This window comes from Amblyraja radiata, chromosome 15 (assembly GCF_010909765.2).
Source record: "Amblyraja radiata isolate CabotCenter1 chromosome 15, sAmbRad1.1.pri, whole genome shotgun sequence".
Taxonomy (NCBI): Eukaryota; Metazoa; Chordata; class Chondrichthyes; order Rajiformes; family Rajidae; genus Amblyraja; species Amblyraja radiata.
Genome location: NC_045970.1, coordinates 9297809 through 9317932, shown reverse-complemented (window position 1 = coordinate 9317932; position 20124 = coordinate 9297809). Strand labels below are relative to the sequence as shown.

The following is a 20124-nucleotide window of genomic DNA, read 5'->3' as shown; positions in this document are numbered from 1 at the left end:
ACGCACATATACACACAGACACACACATTTGCACACGTAAAAAAATAAATAATAATAATAGTGCAAAAAAAACAAAACCAATGCCCTCAAGTCTATGTAGTTTGGAGCTTATTTGGAATAACATGCGTACAAACCCCTCTAAAGTGTATGTCTCTGCTTGCCCTGCTGCCAGCGTGAATCATTCTTGGCATCAATCTCCGCTGATGAAAATGATACATTAACCATAAAATTACTTGATACAATTTAAAATGAAAATAAACGCTGTACCAGCTAATGAAATATTAACACTTGATAATAGTGTGATTGTGCTTTTGGAGTGGATATTTTCTTTTAGTCTGATTCAAAATCAAATGCTGTGCAAATTGGCATAGCGTATTAAATCAAATAACTGTAAACCAGAGCCAGTCTTCTGCTTGTATTCAGGATAATAGTGATTATGAAAACCCAGATGAACGTTCTGAAGACTCTGACACTTACGAAGATCCACGTGAAGACGGGGAAGGTGATGAAAACTATGAGCCACCTCCGAGTGAAAATCCCAAGAAAATGATTCCAAACATTTTTCAAGGTTTTAAAAGTGAATATGCAGGTATTCTATGATTCATATGTTTTCAATTCCATTCGTTTTTTTACCTTTTGTGAATGTACAGTTGCAAGAATTTGTATGGTTGAAAGTTATGGGCCTGTCCCACTTAGGCCACTCTTTAGGCAACTGCCAGGGACTAATTTTAATGGAATTCACCTACAACAACTGGCGACAGCCTACAACAACCTACGACAGCAAACATTGTCGCCACTGTCGCCGAAAATGTTTCAAAATGTTGAAAATTTTGCGGCAGTCGCCTGTAGTCTCCCAAAAACTCGCCTGAATGGGACCGGCCCTTTAGTAAGCACAAAGTATTTACAGTGAGCACGTTCAGAAATGCAATCTTTAGATCAATCACATATTGATTACTTTCTCTTGGCTATGAACCGCTGAGATTCTTTCCATCTCAGCTGTAATTTGATTTCTGTTTATACTTGTATCATGCATCTTAGAAAAGGAACTATGTATCTTGCTCCCTTGCTCGAGATTGCCAATCAGTTCTGTTCTTTGCTTTTTAATATAAGAAGTGGCCGGGTATTCACCGGTGCCAGGAAAGGTGTGTTAACTGCTTGGCCCAACGCACACTGTGGGGGTATCTGCTGCAGAAAAATTATATCGTGCACGTCTCAAGGTGCCATGGGCAACACAACTGGTCTTCTGCTGACCATCTCAAACTCCGTTGCACAGTTTGTGATGGATGGGGAGAAACGTTCACAGGTCCTGACTGAATTGACTTGATTGTGAAAAGTGCTACAAAGTTCCTTGAAGGTGGAACCACAGGTAGATCGGTTGGTCAAAAAGGCTTTTGGCCGACATCAGTCAGAGTCTTGAGTATAGAAGTTGGCCTTAATCAGTACAGTGAAAAACTTGTGGTGTTCGCTAACCAGTCAGCGGAAAGATAATACATGATTATAATGGAACTATCCAAGGTGTACAGATACATGATAAAGGGAATCTTGTGAATGACGTTTAGTGCAAGATAAAGAACAGTAAAGTCAGATCAAAGATAGTCCGAGGGTCTCCAAATGAGGTAGATAGTTGCTAAGGACTGCTCTCTAGTGTCTGATAGCATGGTTCAGTTGCCTGATTACAGCTGGGTTGAGGATAATTTTGTCGCGGAGGAGTGGGGTGGGAGACAAGGTTTAGGGTGAGGGGGGAGTATGGTCAGGGTCAATCAGATGATGAAGGATTTGAAGTAGAGTGTTGAGAGAGGTGGCAATCGCGATCTAATGTTTGGACCAAGTGGTAGATTTTATTTTACACAAAGAGCTGTCAGTTCAAGAACAAACTCTGGTCAGTTCAAGTAAGTTTTATTAAGTTTCACCAAAGGAGGTTTGATTTTTGTTGTGATGGCTTGCCTCCCGGCACCTGAGTTAATATTATGGGGTTGGTGTGCAGTCACCGGCCCTTGCTGTTAGACAGTGCTTGCAATATCCAGGTGTCTCCATGCATCATTCTGTTAAACACCTGAGGGAACATAGAACAAAAGTGCACAACTCAGGTCAAAGTCCCATTGATCGAGTTTCCGATTAAATTCTTATCACATTCAGCACAAGCTTTGCATGAAGATATCTCCAGGGCAGCAGAGGGGTGCGGCCTGTAGACCTGCTGTGTCTCTGCGACACCAATCCAGGTTCAATCTTGACCTCAGGTGCTGCCTGTGAACTTTGCACTTTCTCCCCGTGACTTCATGACTTCCCTCCCTGTTCTCAGGTTCCTTCTCTAATTCCAGAGACGTGTGAGTTGGTGGGTTAACTGACCTCTGTAAATTGGTCCTTTCGTGTAGCTGACTGGTAGAATTGAAAGGGACCTATTGAAAATGTGGTATTAATGTAAGATTAGTGTAAGTGTGTTGACTAGGTGGGTCGAAGGACCTGTTTCTGCACTGTATCTCTCTGTGACTTGGGCGGCACAGTGACACGGTGCCATAATACCAAAGACCCGGGTTCGACCCTAATATCGGATGCTGTCTGTGTGGAATTGCACATTCTCCCTGTGACTGCGTGAGTTTTCTCCGGGTCCTCTGGTTTCCTCTCACATCTGAAAGATTTCCATGTTCGTAGGTTAATTAACCTCTGTAATTGCCCCTGGTGTAAGGGGAATGGATGCAAAAGTGGAATAACTTAGAATGTGGGCGGCACGGTGGCGCTATGGTAGAGTTGCTGCCTTACAGCACTTGCAGCGCCGGAGACCCGGGTTCGATCCCGACCACGGGTGCTGTCTGTACGGACCGCATGGGATTTCTCCGAGATTTTCAGTTTCCTCCCACACTCCAAAGATGTACAGGTTTGTAGGATAATTGGCTTGGTATAAGTGTAAATTGTCCCTAGTGTGTGTAGGGTAGTGTTAGTGTGCGGGGATCACTGGTCAGTCTGGATTTGGTGGGCTGAAGGGCCTGTTTCTGCGCTGTATCTCCTAACTAAACTAAACTAAACTAGTGTGAATGGATCAATAATGGTTGTCATGTACCCGGTGGGCTGAAGGGCCTATCTCTGAACTGACCTAAATACGGAATCCCTTCAGTCATTTCTAACATCTGAAATATTATGAAATCTCTAAGTTCCCCCCTGTTCAGTGGCAGTACCGAGGTACAGTGAAAAGCTTTTGTTGTGTGCTATCCAGTCATGTATAGTGTGTATATATACATGATAAGGTGAATAACATTTAGTGCAAGGTAATGCCAGCAAAGTCCGATCAATGATAGTCTGAGGGTCACAAATGAGGTAGATAGTAGTTCAGGACTGGTCTCTGGTTGTGGTAGGATGATTCAGTTGCCTGATAACAGCTGGGAGGAAACTGTCCCTGAATCTGGAGGTGTGCGTTTTCACACTTCTACACATTTTGCCTGATGGGAGAGGGGAGAAGAGGGAGTGGCCAGGGTGCGACGTCCTTGATTATGCTGCTGGCCTTGCCCTGAAAGCGCTGCAAGATATCAGTGCTGGGTTGGTAACTCTGCCCGAATCTAAAGTTAATCCTCCACATTATTCCCATAGACAATCAAGCAGCAAGCCGGCCTGTGGTCCCTTGCTCAAAGCCGTCTCCGGTTCCAAATAAGCGGAAGATGCCTCCACAGCCCCGGGGACGGAAGGAAGATGATGAGGTAAGGTCAACATCACAGAAAGGGGGCTGGACCTTTTCAACAGGTGGTGCCCTCAATAGTGCTTGGCTTCTCCAGAAGGAGAACGTGAGTGAGAGTCAGGAGTATCAGTGGAGATCAAAGGGCCTGTGCTTGGTGACTTGCAAAGGAGGAATTCTAGTCATGTTTCCCTGCACCAAGCATATTAAACAAAAATGCAAAGGAGTACCGAGAAGATTCGCAAGGATGTTGCCACAAACACGTGGGCCTGAGCTGTGGGGAGAAGTTGGGCAGGCTAGGACTTTATTCCTTGGATTGCAGGAGGCTGACCTTATGGAGTTGTATGAAATCATGAGAGGAATAGATAGAATGAATTCGCAGAGTCTTTTACCCAGACTAGAGGAATCAAGAACCAGGAGATATAGGCTTAAGGTGTGATGGGAAAGATTTAATAGGAGCCTGCAGGGTAACTTTTTCACACAGAGGGAATGGGCCAGGTACTATAACAACATTTAAAAGACATTTGGACAGGTACATGGTTAGGAATGTTTTAGAGGGATGGGCCAAATGCTGGCAGGTGGCATTAGTGTAGATGGGGCACCTTGGTCAGCCTGGGCAAGTTGGGCTGAAGGGCCTGTTTCCATGCTGTATGACTCTATGAGGTGCTCAGAAACTGAAATGAAAACAAGATATGCTGGAATCACTCAGTAGCTCAGGCAGCATCTGCGGAAAGCAAAACAAAGTGAACATTCCAGGTCAAAGACCCTTCATCAGGACCAACAAGGTGGGGGGGAAATGTAGTTATTTTTACATTGCAGAAAGGGTTGGGGAGGGATTAAGGGAATCTCTTTGATAAAGTAAGGTTAGAGTTAATGTGGTGATTCAGGGGCAATGGGTTAATGGGGACATTTAGAGAACGAGATGCTGGTTATCAAACCTGAAACCAAAAAGACAATTCCAACACATTAGGTAGTGTCTGTGGGGAGAGAAACTGTAAATTAATATCATAGATGAATCAACAGCTTGTTACGTTTAGATTCTTAAAGCTACCAAAATGTTTGGACAGATCATCTGTCTGCATTTAATTTCTCAGCATGTGTAGGATTGAATGTGTTGAATCTCCACAGCTGACGGGCCTCTAGTAAGGCAGAGACGGCTCTGAATGGTGACTAGCCTCAGCAATGTACACAGTCAAAGAGTGGTTGCATTTTTGATCGTGACAGTTTGGCCCATTGAGTTCTTTCCAACTCCTTGTAAGGACAATCCCGCTAGTCCCTCTGGCCCAGCATATTCTTTCCTCTTAGATACTTATCCAATTCCTCTTTGAATGCTAGCGTTTAATCTGCTACTGTGTCTAATTGTCCAAGACAGTTCACTTGCCAAAAATGCAAATTTGACCATTCAAATGCCACTCTGGATAAGCATTTATATATTTCTTAGTATAGTAAGAAAGAACTGCAGATACTGGTAAAATCGAAGGTAGACACAAATGCTGGAGTAACTCAACGGGTCAAGCAGCATCTCTGGAGAGAAGATGGGTGACATTTCGGGTTGAGACCCTTCTTCAGAATAATATCTTTTCTTATTCTGTTTGTATCCTGATTGCATCTGCACGGTGCAACTTTGATTTTCACTGGTGTGGGCAAGTTGGGCCGAAGGGCCTTTTCCCACGCATTGCCACTCTATGACTATGGCTTATAAATGATTTAGATCTGAACATTAAAAATGGCCATTCTTATAACAAATGATTTCTCTAGAGAATGGCACAAAGTAGTAAAAGCATACAAAATCACATGCATATCCTGCAAATGTATTTGGTGAATGAAGTGAGCTGATTGTAAACGACTGTTGTTTGTTTTATTTTGGTGCGTTTTGTTTTAGTGGGAAACTGTATTTATTTGCAGGGTGATTACATTGTCCCCATGAAGGATAGTGAACCCGAAGATGCATACATTGACCCCACAGAGAAAAGTGTCCTTCGACCAATGTTGAAAGGTAAGTTCTTGCATCTCATAGTTCAAACATAAAACTAGTCCATGCCAACTCACAACAATCCCATCAGCCTTATATCCCTGGCATCTGTTCGCCCTTCCATGCCCATCAATGCCTCCCTGACTCCTTAATAACCAATGACATTGGCAGGTCACTAAAGTAACACACCAACCAACACGTGGGTTGTGAGTGGAAAAAGCTGCACTACATGGAGGGGGAAGAACGTGCAAACTCAAGATGACAAGAATTTATCTTCATGTAAATGACTGGTCCAAGGGGTAATTTGCTGAAACACTCACTATGTACCAGAAACTGAATCAGATCAACATCATAATAAATGCAATCAAAGAAAATTGCATCAAAGAATTTCAATAGCATTGACATGGTTATTAAATGCATGGTGGCAGTTTGGGAAATATGGTTTCTCAAAGCACGTACATCTGTTTACAGCTGCTGTCTAGTTTAGAGATACAACGTGGAAACAGGTCCTTTGTCCCACCAAGTCCGCGCCGACCATCCATCCATCCCCGCACACTAGGGACAATTTACAATCATATCAAGCCAATTAAGAGATACAGAGGGGAAACAGGCCCTTCAGTCCACCGAGTCCGCACCGACCAGCGATCCCCACACATTAACACTACTCTATGCACACTAGGAACAATTTAGAATTATACCAAGCTAATTAACCTACAAACCTATGCGCCTTTGGAGTGTGGGAAGAAACCAAAGATCTTGGAGAAAACCCACGCGGTCACAGGGAGAACGTACAAACTCCGTGCAGACAGCACCCGTAGTCGGGATCGAACCCAGGTCTCCAGCGAATGAGTGCTGTAATGCAGCAACTCTACCGCTGCACCTGTCAGGGAGATTCAGCCTAGACATGATCATAGAAACAAAAAAAAAACTCCTATGATGGAATCTGGGTGAATGTCATCTTTCTATCCTTTTAGCAATGCTGGACAGGGAGAGCTAGAATGGTTAATACAGATCAGACTAATTGATTTTTTTAATCTTCTTGAAGCCAATTTGATATTTTTCCTCCGGGCTTCCAACCTGACAGGATATAATTGTTAAAATGAAATCACTTTTGAAACAATTATGCTCAGCTCTGTAATTAGCATGCATGTGAGTGAATGAAGACGTGATCAGGTTTGAAAATTGGAGAAGATATAAAGTGAGCAATCTATTTGTTGGATATTGAGGACGGGGTCAATGATAGGATCCTAATTCAGAAGCGTCCAGAGATATTAGAACAATGTGGTGAGGACAATGAAGTAAGAATAAACTTTTAAAACTTTTTGAATAAAGACTATTACAGATAGCAGACTAACTCACTGTATTTTACAGACCTATACATTCAGGCATCACATTCATTCTATGATTTCCTTACATTGCCCACAGATGTGGATGAATTAAAACAGATTGGCCTAGGATTTCTGTTGAACAGTGCAAAGTGCATGTTTACTGTGCAATCTTATATTTTTAAAGAAATCATCAAATGCAATTATCAAGAGCAAATAAATGGATTTTTGATAATTGTCTTCCTGCACATGGCACATGCATACAAGTCCAAGGTCATACACGATGATGTTACACAGCAAATATCATTCAGTTTAACTTCATGTTAACCAAGATCTTGATCAGCTGGGCCAATGGACTACGGAATGGCTAATGGAGTTTAATTCAGCTAAGTGTGAGATATTGCATTTTGGGAATTCGAACCCAATTAGGACCTCAACTGTGAATGGTAAGGGGCTGGGAACCATTGAAGAATAGAGAGATCTATTAATGCAAGAACATAGTTCCCTGAAAGTGTTGTCACTGGTGGAAATGTTTTTCAAGAAGGCTTTTTGCCACAATGATCTTCATCAGTCAGGTAGTTGAATATAGAAGTTGTGACTTTATGTTGCAGTTGTATACGACATTGGTGAGGATGCACGGAGTATTGTGTTGCAGTTTGGTCACCCTACTCTTGGAAAGAAGCTACGAAGATGGAAAGAGTACAGAGAAGATTTGCAAGGATATTGCTAGGACTCGAGGGGCCTGAGCTATAAGGGCGGTTGGGCAGGCTAGTACTTTATTCTTCGGAGCGCAGGAGGCTGTGGAGCGGTCTTATAGAGATGTATAAAATTAAGAACGGAATAAATAGAGACTGTACAGAGTGTTTTTTCCAGGGTAAGGGAATCAAGAACTAGAAGGCATCAAGATGAGGGGGGAAATATGTAATAGGAATCTGATGGGCAACATATTCACACAGAGGATGGTGGGTATGTGGAATGAACTGACAGAGGCAGGTACCACAACAACATTTAAAAAACATTTGGACAGATAAATGGATAGGAAAGGTTTAGACGGAAGCCAAATGGAGACAAATGGGACCAGCTTAGATGGGGCATCTTGGTTGGCAAGGCCGAAGTGGGCCCAAGATTCTGTTTCATTCCTGTTTGACTCCATGAAATGATAGTGTACATACAAGACCTCACCAGGTGCAAGCCTTGAATGCAGCCGTTTAACTTAATGGTTAAGACCAGCTGGAACTTTAACGATTGAATCTGTGGCCTTTCTTGGGCAGCTATTAGATAATTAGTTAGATTTCAAAATTTCATGCTATCCGAGCTTCAAAATCTAACAATCTTCTCACCGTCTCCTCAACAGTCTCACTGATCCCACTTCCATCAGCTCCCGATCAATCCTCCCCCCTCAATCATCTCTACCACTGCACCTTGTAACACGCTCCCCACACACAATGCAATGATATTGGTGCGAGATCCCTGAATATATTTGCAAGTCTTACAATGCCCACCTCATTATCTGTTCATTATGTGTATTTGGGAAGTTAATGGGCAGGTAATAATTGTGAATAGGAGTCACCCCTAATGGTTACGAGAAATTCAAAGAGGAAAATACCCCCTAAGACTGCGAGAGCGGGGAGGTGGGGGGGGGGGGGGGGGGGGGGGGGGAAGATGACTCGTCGGATGACAACCCGGTAATTGACCCTGGCATGAACTCGACAACGATGGAGATAATCGGCACGGCATGTACAACATCAGCTGCAGGGCAAGAACTCCAGGTGTGTAGCTGCGGCTGGTCCAAGGTAACATCCATCAGAGCCTTAAAAATACATCAAGGACGGATGAAGTGCTTGAAGGAGGTGAGGCCGGGACCTCGCATTGATCAGTATTTCCTGAGAGAAAGATCAAATCAGTCCAATGAAGCTCAGCAGCAGGATACAACCCACAGTCCAACCAGCATCAACACCCCAGTGACTAAGGAGAGTAATTCAAGCACAACATCTGAGAACCAGGAATCCAGCCAGACGCAGCCTGCTTTGGAGAAGAACATGCAAGGCCACAGACATCATGTGAAGTGGCCAAAGTTCAGCAGCACGAAAGAGTGGGCAACAATCGACGCAAACCTGAGTAAGATCCTAGACGGACTTCAAGGAACAGTGGAGAAGAAACTGGAGAAAATGAGTGATCTGATCTACTCCTACGGGGCAGTAAGGTTCGGAACCAAAAAGAAGGAAACAACAACCCCTTCCAAGCTCAGAAGGCAGTGAGAAATCGAGCGCCTAATCAAAGAGAGAAGGGACCTGAGGAAACGGTGGAGGAAATCCTCACTGGAGGAAAGAGTGGGCATCAACCTCCTGCAAGCAGATCTAAAGGAACGCCTGGGAAGACTGCGGAGAGCAGAAACCCTCAGAACTCGACGCAAGAAGAAGGAGAGGGAAAGAACATCCTTCTACAAGGATCCCTTCAGATTTGTGAAAGGACTCTTCTCAAAGGAAAAGAACGGGTCACTTAAGGTGTCAAAGAGGGAATTGGAGGACCACCTGAAATCAACGTACACAGACAACTAATGATTTGAGCAGAGGGGGATACCTCCAGACATGCCGCCCATTCCTCAACCAGAACACCAGTTAGACGACAGCCTCCCAAGGTGGAGCGAAGTCGAGAAAGCCGTAAGGAAGGCAAGGGCAGCTTCAGCTCCAGGACCAAATGGAGTTCCATACCGGCTGCACAAAAATGCTCCAAATGTTCTACAGTTCCTATGGAGGCTAATGAAGATAGCGTGGAGAAAGCAAACCATCCCAAAAGCATGGCGAAGAGCAGGGTGATCCCCAAGGAAAACGATCTCAAACACCGACCAATTCCCGCAAATCAATCTCTTGAATGTTGAAGGGAAGATCTTCTTTAGCATTGTTGCTCAAAGGAAGCCTGAAACAGAACAACCTGGTTGACACGTCGGTACAGAAAGCTGGTATACCAGGTTTCTCTGGATGCTTAGAACACACAAGCATGATATGGCATCAAATCCAGTCTGCAAGAAGGGAAGGAAGAGATCTGCACGTCTTATTCCTGGACCTAGCCAATTCTTTTGGTTCTGTTCCCCATTCTCTCTTCTAGACAGCCTTCGAGTTCTTCCAGGTACCAAAGACCATTACAAACCTGCTCAGAAACTACTTTCAAGATTTGCAATTCTGTATTACAACACCAGAATACACAACATCATGGCAATCACTGGATTGTGAGAATAATGGCAGGTTGCACCATCTCCCCGCTAGCCTTCACCATGGCGATGGAAATGATCATCCGAGCTTCCAAGTGGGTCGTAGGAGGAGAGCGGCTGCAGTCTGGGCAGTGGCTACCTCCCATTCATCTACATGGATGACATGACCACCCTGACTTCAACCATTGCATGTACCAAGCGCCTGCTGGAAAAGCTTCATGCGAACATAACATGGGCTCGGATGAAGTTGAAACGCAGCAAATCCAGGAGCATATCCATCATCAGAGGAAAAATGATAGACAAGGAATTCCACATTGATGAAACACCCATTCCGATGGCATCAGAGCTGCCAGTCAAGAGTTTAGGACGGTGGTACAATGCAAGCCTCAAAGACTTAGACCAGTGTGACCAATTGAGGGGAAAAACCATCAAAGACCTTGCTAGCATAGACAAGACCTCGCTTCCCGGTAAGCTGAAACTGTGGTGCCTGCAGTTTGGATTGCTCCCCCGTCAGATGTGGCCTCTGATGGTCTACGAGGTCCCCATCACCAAAGTCAAGAAGCTGGAGAGGACAGTCAGTTCATACATCAAGAAGTGGCTTGGACTCCCGCGCTTGTATGGACTCAGCGCTCTGGAACTGCCTGTCTCGAGCCTCACAGAAGAATACAAATGCACCAAAGTGAAGCTGGACATGACCCTGACCAAGTCTCAAGATATACGGTACGAGCGGCTGCTCCCAGACTGGCAACTGGGAGGATGTGGACCCCATCAGAGGCTGCACCGCAAGCAAAATTTGCTCTCAGGCATGGAGACATGTAGGACAGGTGCAGCAGGGAAGAGGTGGGATTGGACTCGGGACAAGTCGACCCACATGGCACAAGGCAACATCCACCCAGAGAAGAAAGCTGGTAGTTACTGAGGTCCGTTAGCAAGAGGAGGCAGAAAGATGCGCAAATTCAGCCTCACAGTCCAAACAAGGCCAGTGGACTACCTGGGAAAACCTGGAGCATCGGAAGCTTACCTGGAAGGATCTGTGGGAAATGGAAGGAAGCCATCTTAGCTTCATCATCAGAGCCACCTACGATGTTCTTCCCACACCCAAGAACCTAAACCAGTGACTTGGAGAAGATCCATCATGTTCTCTCTGCCAAACCCCAGCAACATTAGGCACATCATAAATCCAGTCTTTCACAAGGCCGCTACACCTGGAGGCACAATCAGGTCCTGCTACAACTGGCGATTACCTTGGAAAGAAGGAGAACTACCACCAATTCCCTCCCTCCCTCAACGCCTGGTTTCTCGATCACCATCCCTTTTGTAAAGGCAGGACAGCTTCCAGAGAAGCCATTTGCAAGAAAGGAACCGACCCTCCTGGACACTGCCCGGGACTGGAAAATGCAGGCTGATCTAGACCAGAAGCTCATCTTTCCACCAGAGATCATCACAACTAATCTCAGGCCCGACCTGATCATATGGTCAACCTCACAGATGTCCCTGTACATCGTGGAGTTAACTGTGCCTTGGGAGGCTGCAGTTGGTGAAGCGCATGAACGAAAATGTCTGAGGTATTCAGACTTAGCAGCCGAGGCAGAACAATGTGGCTGGCGTACCCAGGTGCTCCCTGTAGAGGTTGTTTGTAGAGGGTTTGTAGCCATGACAACAACCAGACTCCTGAAGGGAATGGGAGTTCGAGGGCAGGCCTTCCGGCAAGCCATCAGGTCGCTGTCAGAGGCTGCCGAGCAAAGCAGCAACTGGCTGTGGCTGAAGAGGAAGGACTCCAACTGGGTTGCAACATGACCGGCAAGAGGGGTAAAACGGAGGAGAGCGCACCTGGGACGCCAGATGTTGCTGTTGAGCCCTCTGGAGGTGTCGTGGGCCTATCAACAAAGGAAGGAGGGTGCCCACCTGATGACCCCAATTAAGTCTTTACCCCTACCCCCACTCAAGATAGTAAGAAGGTGCCAATTATAATAGGGATTGTAATATCAAGTCCTATAAGCTCAACTGGGTCAGGACCCTTCTTCTTCAGACTTGGGCCATAGGTGGGACAATTTTTTAGCATGATTTAAAAAAAATGCGTATTAAAGATTTTGCAGACTGAGATTTCAGAAGAATTACCTTAAAATAAAAATCCAATGAAAAGAGGCAGCAACTAGAGGGCTATTTATTTGTTAAACTAACTTCAAAGAATATATTGAGAATGTTCATGAGAACCGTTAACGTGAGAACCATTAACAAATTCTGGTGCCTTCCTTTCACATTCACTCTCAAGTTGCCAGTGTACGCAGCGGGTTGTGGCTTTCTATTAGAGGTGAACATTGCAAAGACTACTTGTGTTCGGCATGATTGTGCTACATTTTAATTTTTTTGAATCTTAATCATAAAATGATTTTCAAATGTGTCTATCTATCTCTTCATTAAATTATTCATATTCCTTCAGCTCCTCTAGTGAACAGAGCAGGCAAGCCACCCAGCAAACCGACAGGTTCATCATCCAGTCCCAAAGCAGGGCACTTCCACGATTCAGGTACTCAAATGCCTTCAATGCAAATTATAAGATGCTGTTCAAAATGCAACAGCTTGTTATTGTAGTGCAATTCATGCACTGTTGTATCCTTGGGATCTTTTAAAAACTGAAGAGGAGAATCGCAATAGATAGACACAAAAAGCTGGAGTAACTCAGCGGGTCAGACAACATTTCTGGAGAAAAGGAATAGGTGACATTTCGGATCGAGACCCTTCTTCAGTCTGAAGGTAATCTGAGGTCTCGACCTGAAATGTCACCTATTCCTTCTATCCAGAAATGTTGTCTGACCCACTGAGTTACTCCAGCTTTTTGTGTCTATCTTCGGTTTAAACCAACATCTGCAGTTCCTTCCTTCACGAGGAGAATCGTATATTTCTGCTGGGGATTTCCACTAACATGCAAACAAACCTTTGTTCTGGCAAGTGTGGAAAGTGGACTGCAAGTTTGTGCTTTGTGCTTAAACTTGCACGAATCCTTTAAGTCTATGCAATCCATCATTCTGACGGTAATGGCAATAACTTCAAAAGTATATATTCCAACGTACATTACACTTTGTGGAACAGCTTGGCCCAAAATATTATTCATTTAGCCACGATGAAGCAATGGAATAAAGTTTTGGAGAACATATTCCTCAAAATTTCCCTCAGTTCAAAAAGTTAGCAAGTCGTACAGCAGATAATCAGGAAGACCAATGGAATAGAGTTTAACTATCCAGACCACACTTGGAGCACTGCTTACAGATTTGAGCTCCTTATTTAAGGAAGTATATACTCCTTGGAGTTGTTACAGAAACAACATATGAATAACGCTGCGTTGAAGTGACCTTATTGGGAAAAGTTGAGGGGATTGGGCCTTATATGATCTGAAATTTAGATTGGGAAGTGAACTTATTGAAATGGACAAAAATCTATGGGAGTTTGATGTAATGGGTTCTGTGATTATGTTCCCTCGAATGTGAGAATCCAGACATGGCCTCAATGTAAAGGGTGAAAACCAGAACAATAAAGGACTTCCTCATCACGGGAATTTGCTACCCCAGGGAATTTTGGATGTATGTTATTGGGAATATTGAAGAACAAAATTTGTCATCTCTTGGATTATGTAGAACAAGCAGGAAAGTAGACCGTGGGCAAATGAACGGCTATGATCTGCATGTATGGTCAGACAGCCAAATGCTTCACTCCTGCTGCTATTTCTCTTGCATTTTATCTTACCATCCCATATACAAGCAAATGCATTGTTATGCATTCCCAAGTGTAGACAATAGGAAAGACACAAGGCAGGGTAAGAACAGAGAGGCAACAATCCCCTCCATCATTTCCCCTCCCTCTCAGATCATCAACATTAGACAGGCCAGTTGAAGTTAGAGGGTGGGAGATCGAAGAACGATTATGGTTCTGACAAAAAAATCCAGATCTATAATTGAATGGTTATTGCTTTGTTCCTATTATAAATAACAATAACTGCAAAGTAGGATTCAGTTAACTAAAATTCTGCAACATTGTAATGCCAGTTTTATTTATAAATGTGCAATTTAAAGAATGTTTAAATATACATCATGGGCGTATGATACTGATTCATGAGGACTTTTCTTTATGATTGGTGTAAATTAAAATTGAATGAAAAGCATTATAGATTCTGCTTAAATATAGAAAATATGAATATATTGAGAGAATTTAATTTAGAGACACAACGTGGAAACAGGCACTTCGGCCCACCAAGTTGGCACCAACCTGTGATCCACATACATTAACACCACCCTACATACACTAGGGACAATTTACATTTATGCCAAGCCAATTAACCTTCAAACCTGAACATCTTTGGAGTGTGGGAGGAAATGGAAGATCTCGGAGAATCCCCTATACGGTGATGGGGAGAATGTACAACTCCGTACAGACGACACCCGTAGTCAGGATCGAACCCAGGTTTCTTGCACTGTTATGCCCCTGTCCCACTTAGGAAACCTGAACGGAAACCTCTGGAAACTTTGCGCCCCACCCAAGGTTTCCGTGCGGTTCCCGGAGGTTGCAGGTGGTTGCCGGAGGTTGCAGGTAGTGGAAGCAGGTAGGAAGACTGACAAAAACCTCCAGGAACCGCATGGAAACCTTGGGTGGGGCACAAAGTCTCCAGAGGTTTCCGTTCAGGTTTCCTAAGTGGGACAGGGGCATAAGGCAGCATCTCTACTGCTGCACCACCATGCCGCCCTGGTAATCTGTTGTAATCTGGAGTCATCTAGTAACCTGGTCATCAGCCTATTGGTAAACTGTTATTGGAAAATATGTAATTCTGCATTCATGAATCATGCACGGGTAGGTCATATGTCTTCCTTATTTTATCCAGACCATGCTGCATCTGAGGCACAGTCACGGTCAGAAAGCCCACAGTTTCAAGGTAAGAAATGTAGAAAGAATTAACTCTTCAATATATGGAACATGAAATGTTTCAGTGCAGGAACAGGCCTTTTGCCATTATGGTTAGGGCAGAAATGGTGGGCTAATCAAAACCAATCCCATCTACCTGCAGATGGTCCACGTCCCTCTATTCCCTGCTTATTCCCTAATTGTGGATGATCAGCCATGATCATATTGAATGGCGGTGCTGGCTCGAAAGGCCGAATGGCCTACACCTGCACCTATTGTCTATTGTGTCTATCTATCTGCTCCTACCCCCTCCCCTGGCACCATATCCCAGGCTTCGACTAAACATAAAGCCTCATATTGTGCAAGCATCAACAAACAAGCCCACTTCTGACCTTATGTTCAAACAAATGTCATTGCTGAAGATGGTTGGGCCTAGTACACAGTCCTAAGGAATCCCTCTGCCATGATATCAGGGTAGAGGCGAATGGTGTCAAAAAAACTGCAGCTCTCCTCCTTTGTGCAAGGTGTGAATCCAATCTTGGACAATTTACCCCTTGATGCCAAATTGACGTCAGTTTTTACCAGGAACAAAGGATGCTTCATTCTGTCAAGAGTGTAGAAAGGAACTGCAGGTGCTGGTTTAAACCGAAGATAGACACAAAATGCTGGATTAACTCAATGGGTCAGACAGCATCTCTGGAGAAACGGAATAGGTGATGTTTCGGGTCAAGATCCTTCAGACCCGAAACATCAACTATTCCTTTTCTCCAGAGATGCTGTCTGACCCACTGAGTAACTCTTTTTTTCTGTGTCTATCTTCAATCTATCAAGCATTGCATTGATGTCAAGGCAGACATTCCCACCTCACCTCTGAAATGTAGTTCTTTCATCCATGCAAGAAACAAGGTTGTGACAATTTCTGAAGCTAAGTAATCCTGGCAAATCTCAAGCTGGACATCCATGAGCAGATTATTGGAGAGTAAGCATGTTTGGTAGCACTACCGATGAATCCTTCCATCACATCCCTCATGATTGAGAGCTTCATGGCATGCCAACAATTATTTCCATAACTTAGAAACATAGAAAATAGGTGCAGGAGAAGGCCATTCGGCCCTTTGAACCAGCACCGCCATTCGATAGGATCATGGCTGATCATTCAAAATCAGTACCCCCGTTCCCGCTTTCTCCCCATATCCCTTGATTCCATTAGCCCTAGGAGCTATATCTAACTCTCTCTTGAATACATCCAGCGTATTGGCCTCCACTGCCTTCTGTGGCAGAGTATTCCACAGATTCACAACTCTCTAAGTGAAAACGTTTTTCCTCATCTCTGTCCTAAATGGCCTGTCCCTTTATTCTTAATTCCAGACAAAAGAAACTGCAGGTGCTCGAATTTTGTGCAGAAAACAAACTGCTGAAGTAACTCAACTGGTCAGGCAGTATTTGAGAAGTTAAAGGGCAGATGATATTCTGGGTCAGGACCCTTCTTCAAACTGATTGTAGTTGGGGGAAGAAAGTTGGAAAAGAGAAGTGGGTTTAGTTTCGTTTAGTTTATTGTCACGTGTACCAAGATTAGAGTTACCAACTGTCCCGTATTAGCCGGGACATCCCGTATATAGGGCTAAATTGGTTTGTCCCATACGGGACCGCCTTTGTACCATATTTGACTGCTACTACTCGAGTCGAGGGGACTGTCGGGTCGGAGCGCCTCGTCCGGTCCCGCCTCACCCGTCCCGACATTGTGCAGCCCATGGAGTGCAGCAGCAGCGCCTCGCTCATGGCCCCGTCGGTCGGCAGCCCGGCCAGCTGTCCGACCTTCAGACCTTTGCTTACCGCCGACACCACCACCCCTCCTTCTCATGGCCGATCATCGGTTCATGAGTTGGATGGGATGCCAGACTTTGTGCGCGACGTCGCGTGGGCCAAAACTCCGCAGCTGGCCCGCCAGCTGGGGTTTGTGTGCAGTCTGGCACCCGGCCTCATCATTCATCACTCAACTCATCATTCACCCAGCCACGGCCGAGTCGGTCAATGAATTGCCGTCGTGAATTTGTCCCGTATTTTGACCTTTTGTCCCTTATTTGGGAGTGAGATAGTTGGCATCCCTAACCAAGGTACAGTGAAAAGCTTTTGTTAGGGTCGGGATAAAGCCTAAGAAGTGATGTGGATACAGATGAGCACTTAATTCCATGCACCTTGGTTCCTAATGGTGGTGACTTATGAAGATAATCTTTGCTGAATATTCTATTACCTTTCATTTAATTAGTATTCGGTGTAACTGCTTCACTGAAGCCGCCTGGAAATGTCAGTTGATCCAAAATTAATACTGTGCCAATGTTAGAATAAAAACATTCTTTCAGTAATTGGTGAGGGTTATGGTTTACGATAATTTGAACTCAGCAAATATTGGAACTGTTGAAAGGAAAATAGTTCAATAGTAATTTATTTCAAGTCAAGTCAAGTCACTTTTATTTCTATAGCACGTTTAAAAAACAACTCTCGGTGACAAAAGTGTTTTACATTGGTGGAGGTACTAACATTATATAACGGTGGTTCATAGATTAAGTACATACATAAATACATACATATAGCCCTCACTCAGAGGACGTCAAGAAAGGCTTGAGAGTAAAGATGAGTTTTAAGTCTCGACTTAAAAGAGTCGATGGAGGGGGCAGTTCTGATGGGAAGAGGGATGCTGTTCCATAGTCTAGGAGCTGCAACCGCAAAGGCGCGGTCACCCCTGAGCTTATGCCTAGACCGCGGGATGGTCAGTAACCCCAAGTCTGAGGGAACTGGAGGTGGTGTGGTGGGTAAGCAGACTTTTGATGTAGGTGGGGGCAAGCCCGTTAAGGGCTTTGTAAACATAAAGAAGGATCTTGAAATTTATTCGGAACCGCACAGGGAGGCAGTGGAGAGAGGCCAGGATCGGGGTGATGTGGTCCCATTTTCGGGTGCCCGTCAGGAGTCTCGCTGCGGCGTTTTGGACCAGTTGCAGGCGGGACAGGGAGGATTGGCTGATGCCTGTGTAAAGGGAGTTGCAGTAATCTAGGCGGGAGGAGATAAATGTACGGATGATCTTTTTGAGGTCGTCAAACTGGAGGAATTGTTTTATTTTAGCTATCGTCCGAAGCTGGAAGAAGCTAGCTTTTACCACGTCAAATTTCAACGCTGAGTCAAATAACATGCCAAGTTTTTTGACGTGAGGTTTGAGTAATGGGGTAAGGCTTCAAGACTGCCTGCTATCGTTTTGATTGAGTCCGAGGGGCCAAGAAGGATGACCTCAGACTTACTCTCGTTTAGTTGGAGGAAGTTCTGGGCCATCCAACACTTTATATCCTCGAGGCAGTGGATAAGGTTAAGTAGATTTGATCAGTTGTTGGGCTTCAGGGGGAGATAGAGTTGTGTATCATCTGCATAGCAATGGAAGGAAATGCCGTGCCTTTGAATGACTTGGCTAAGGGGAGCATATACAGGGAGAAGAGAATGGGGCCAAGGATGGAACCTAGTGGAACCCCGCAGCAGAGGCTAGCTGGGGAGGAGAAAGAGAATTTGTCACATGTGCAACTGTACAGTGACATTCAATTTGCGTAAATAACACATGCAGGCACCGACATTATTGTTGCCATTATTCAAAGTGCAAAGACCGGTTGACCCGCACGCTCGATGTACTGCAGCAGTTCCCGTGAACCAACATCCTCTCCTCTCCTCGCCCGGCCATCTTTGTGTCCCAGGGGCTCTTTGCTCCACGCGTCTCATTTTTCCAGCTCCATCCCGGTTTTGGCGTCTGCCGAGCCTCCGGGCGGTTTCCCGGTCCCATCGACCGATGAATCTTCGGGTGATGTCCCACCGAAAGCGAGACTTCGGGCGGGCTCCCGGTCCCACCGATCGACGAGAAACATACAAAGACAGCAATTCACATTTCTCTTCAGAATCTCGGCACATTCTCTGCACTTTGGTCCTGCCGCCTATTTAAATGATGCTGATCCCACCTTTGTCGTGCCCCAGGTTGTGGTAACAGATGAACTCACATTCAGTCCCTCGATAGCTGGAAATACAAATGCAACAACAGATCCTGTCCCGCCCTCTGGTGGCTGTACATAAAAATGCAGCATCAATACAGGGAGCCCACAGCCAAGGTCACCCTCAGCATCTAGTAGTTTAGTCTGAAAAAGGGTTTCGGCCCGAAACGTTGCCTATTTCCTTTGCTCCATAGATGCTGCCGCACCCGCTGAGTTTCTCCAGCACTTTTGTCTACCTTAGTTTGCAGCAGTATGGAAGTCTTTTTAAAGCCAGCTGACTGATGAACAAAAGAATTTCCTTACCCATCTGAAAGTCATTGGCCCAACTGTACTCTCCACACGAGATACCCTCTCAATCTCGGATGTATTGGTCCACAGCACTGCACCACATTCATTCAAAACAAGGGCAATAGGCCCGAAATTCTCATCAATATCAATTTAGTTTTTAGTTTTAGTTTGAGATACAGCGCGGAAACAGGCCCTTCGGCCCACCGGTTCCGCGACGAATATTTGAGAATATTTATTCTCAAAAACTTACAAAGAAAACAATATGCAATTTTAAATTCACAATTCAAAGAGCATCTATTTTTTCTAAAAAAAAGTATATTCTTTAGCTTGATCAGTGTGAGTTGCTGCAAACTGGAATTGAGTTTAGTTTAATTTAGAGATACAACACGGGAACAGGCCTTTCGGCCCATCGAATCCGCACTGCCCAGCAATCCCCCACATTAACACTACCCTACACACACTAGGGTCAATGTACATTTATACCAAGCCAATTAACCAACAAACCTGTACGTCTTTGGAGTGTGGGAGGAATCTCAGAGAAAACCCACGCAGGTCACTGGGAGAACGTACAAACTCCGTACAGACAGCATCCGTCGTCAGGATTGAACCCGGGTCTCTGGCGCTGCAAGCGCTGTAAGGCACCAACTCTACCGCTGTGCCACCGTGCCGCCCAAATTTGAATTGGGGAAGACACGGAATGCTTGAGTAGTTCAGAGGGTCAGGCAGTATCTCAGGAGAACATGGAAATACATCATTTCAGG

The 20124-nt window shown here is 44.8% G+C and overlaps 1 protein-coding gene across 6 annotated transcripts in view; it reads left to right on the top strand.

Annotated features, from left to right (window-relative positions):
- The window catches only part of blnk (B cell linker), a 200726-nt gene that overhangs the window by 140575 nt on the left and 40027 nt on the right, over positions 1–20124 (top strand). For all 6 annotated transcript variants that reach the window (XM_033033623.1, XM_033033624.1, XM_033033622.1 and 3 more), the window contains 5 exons: positions 424–589; positions 3580–3686; positions 5567–5657; positions 12607–12693; positions 15037–15087. In XM_033033623.1, the coding sequence (XP_032889514.1) occupies positions 424–589; positions 3580–3686; positions 5567–5657; positions 12607–12693; positions 15037–15087 (502 nt within the window). The remainder of the gene's footprint in view (positions 1–423; positions 590–3579; positions 3687–5566; positions 5658–12606; positions 12694–15036; positions 15088–20124) is intronic.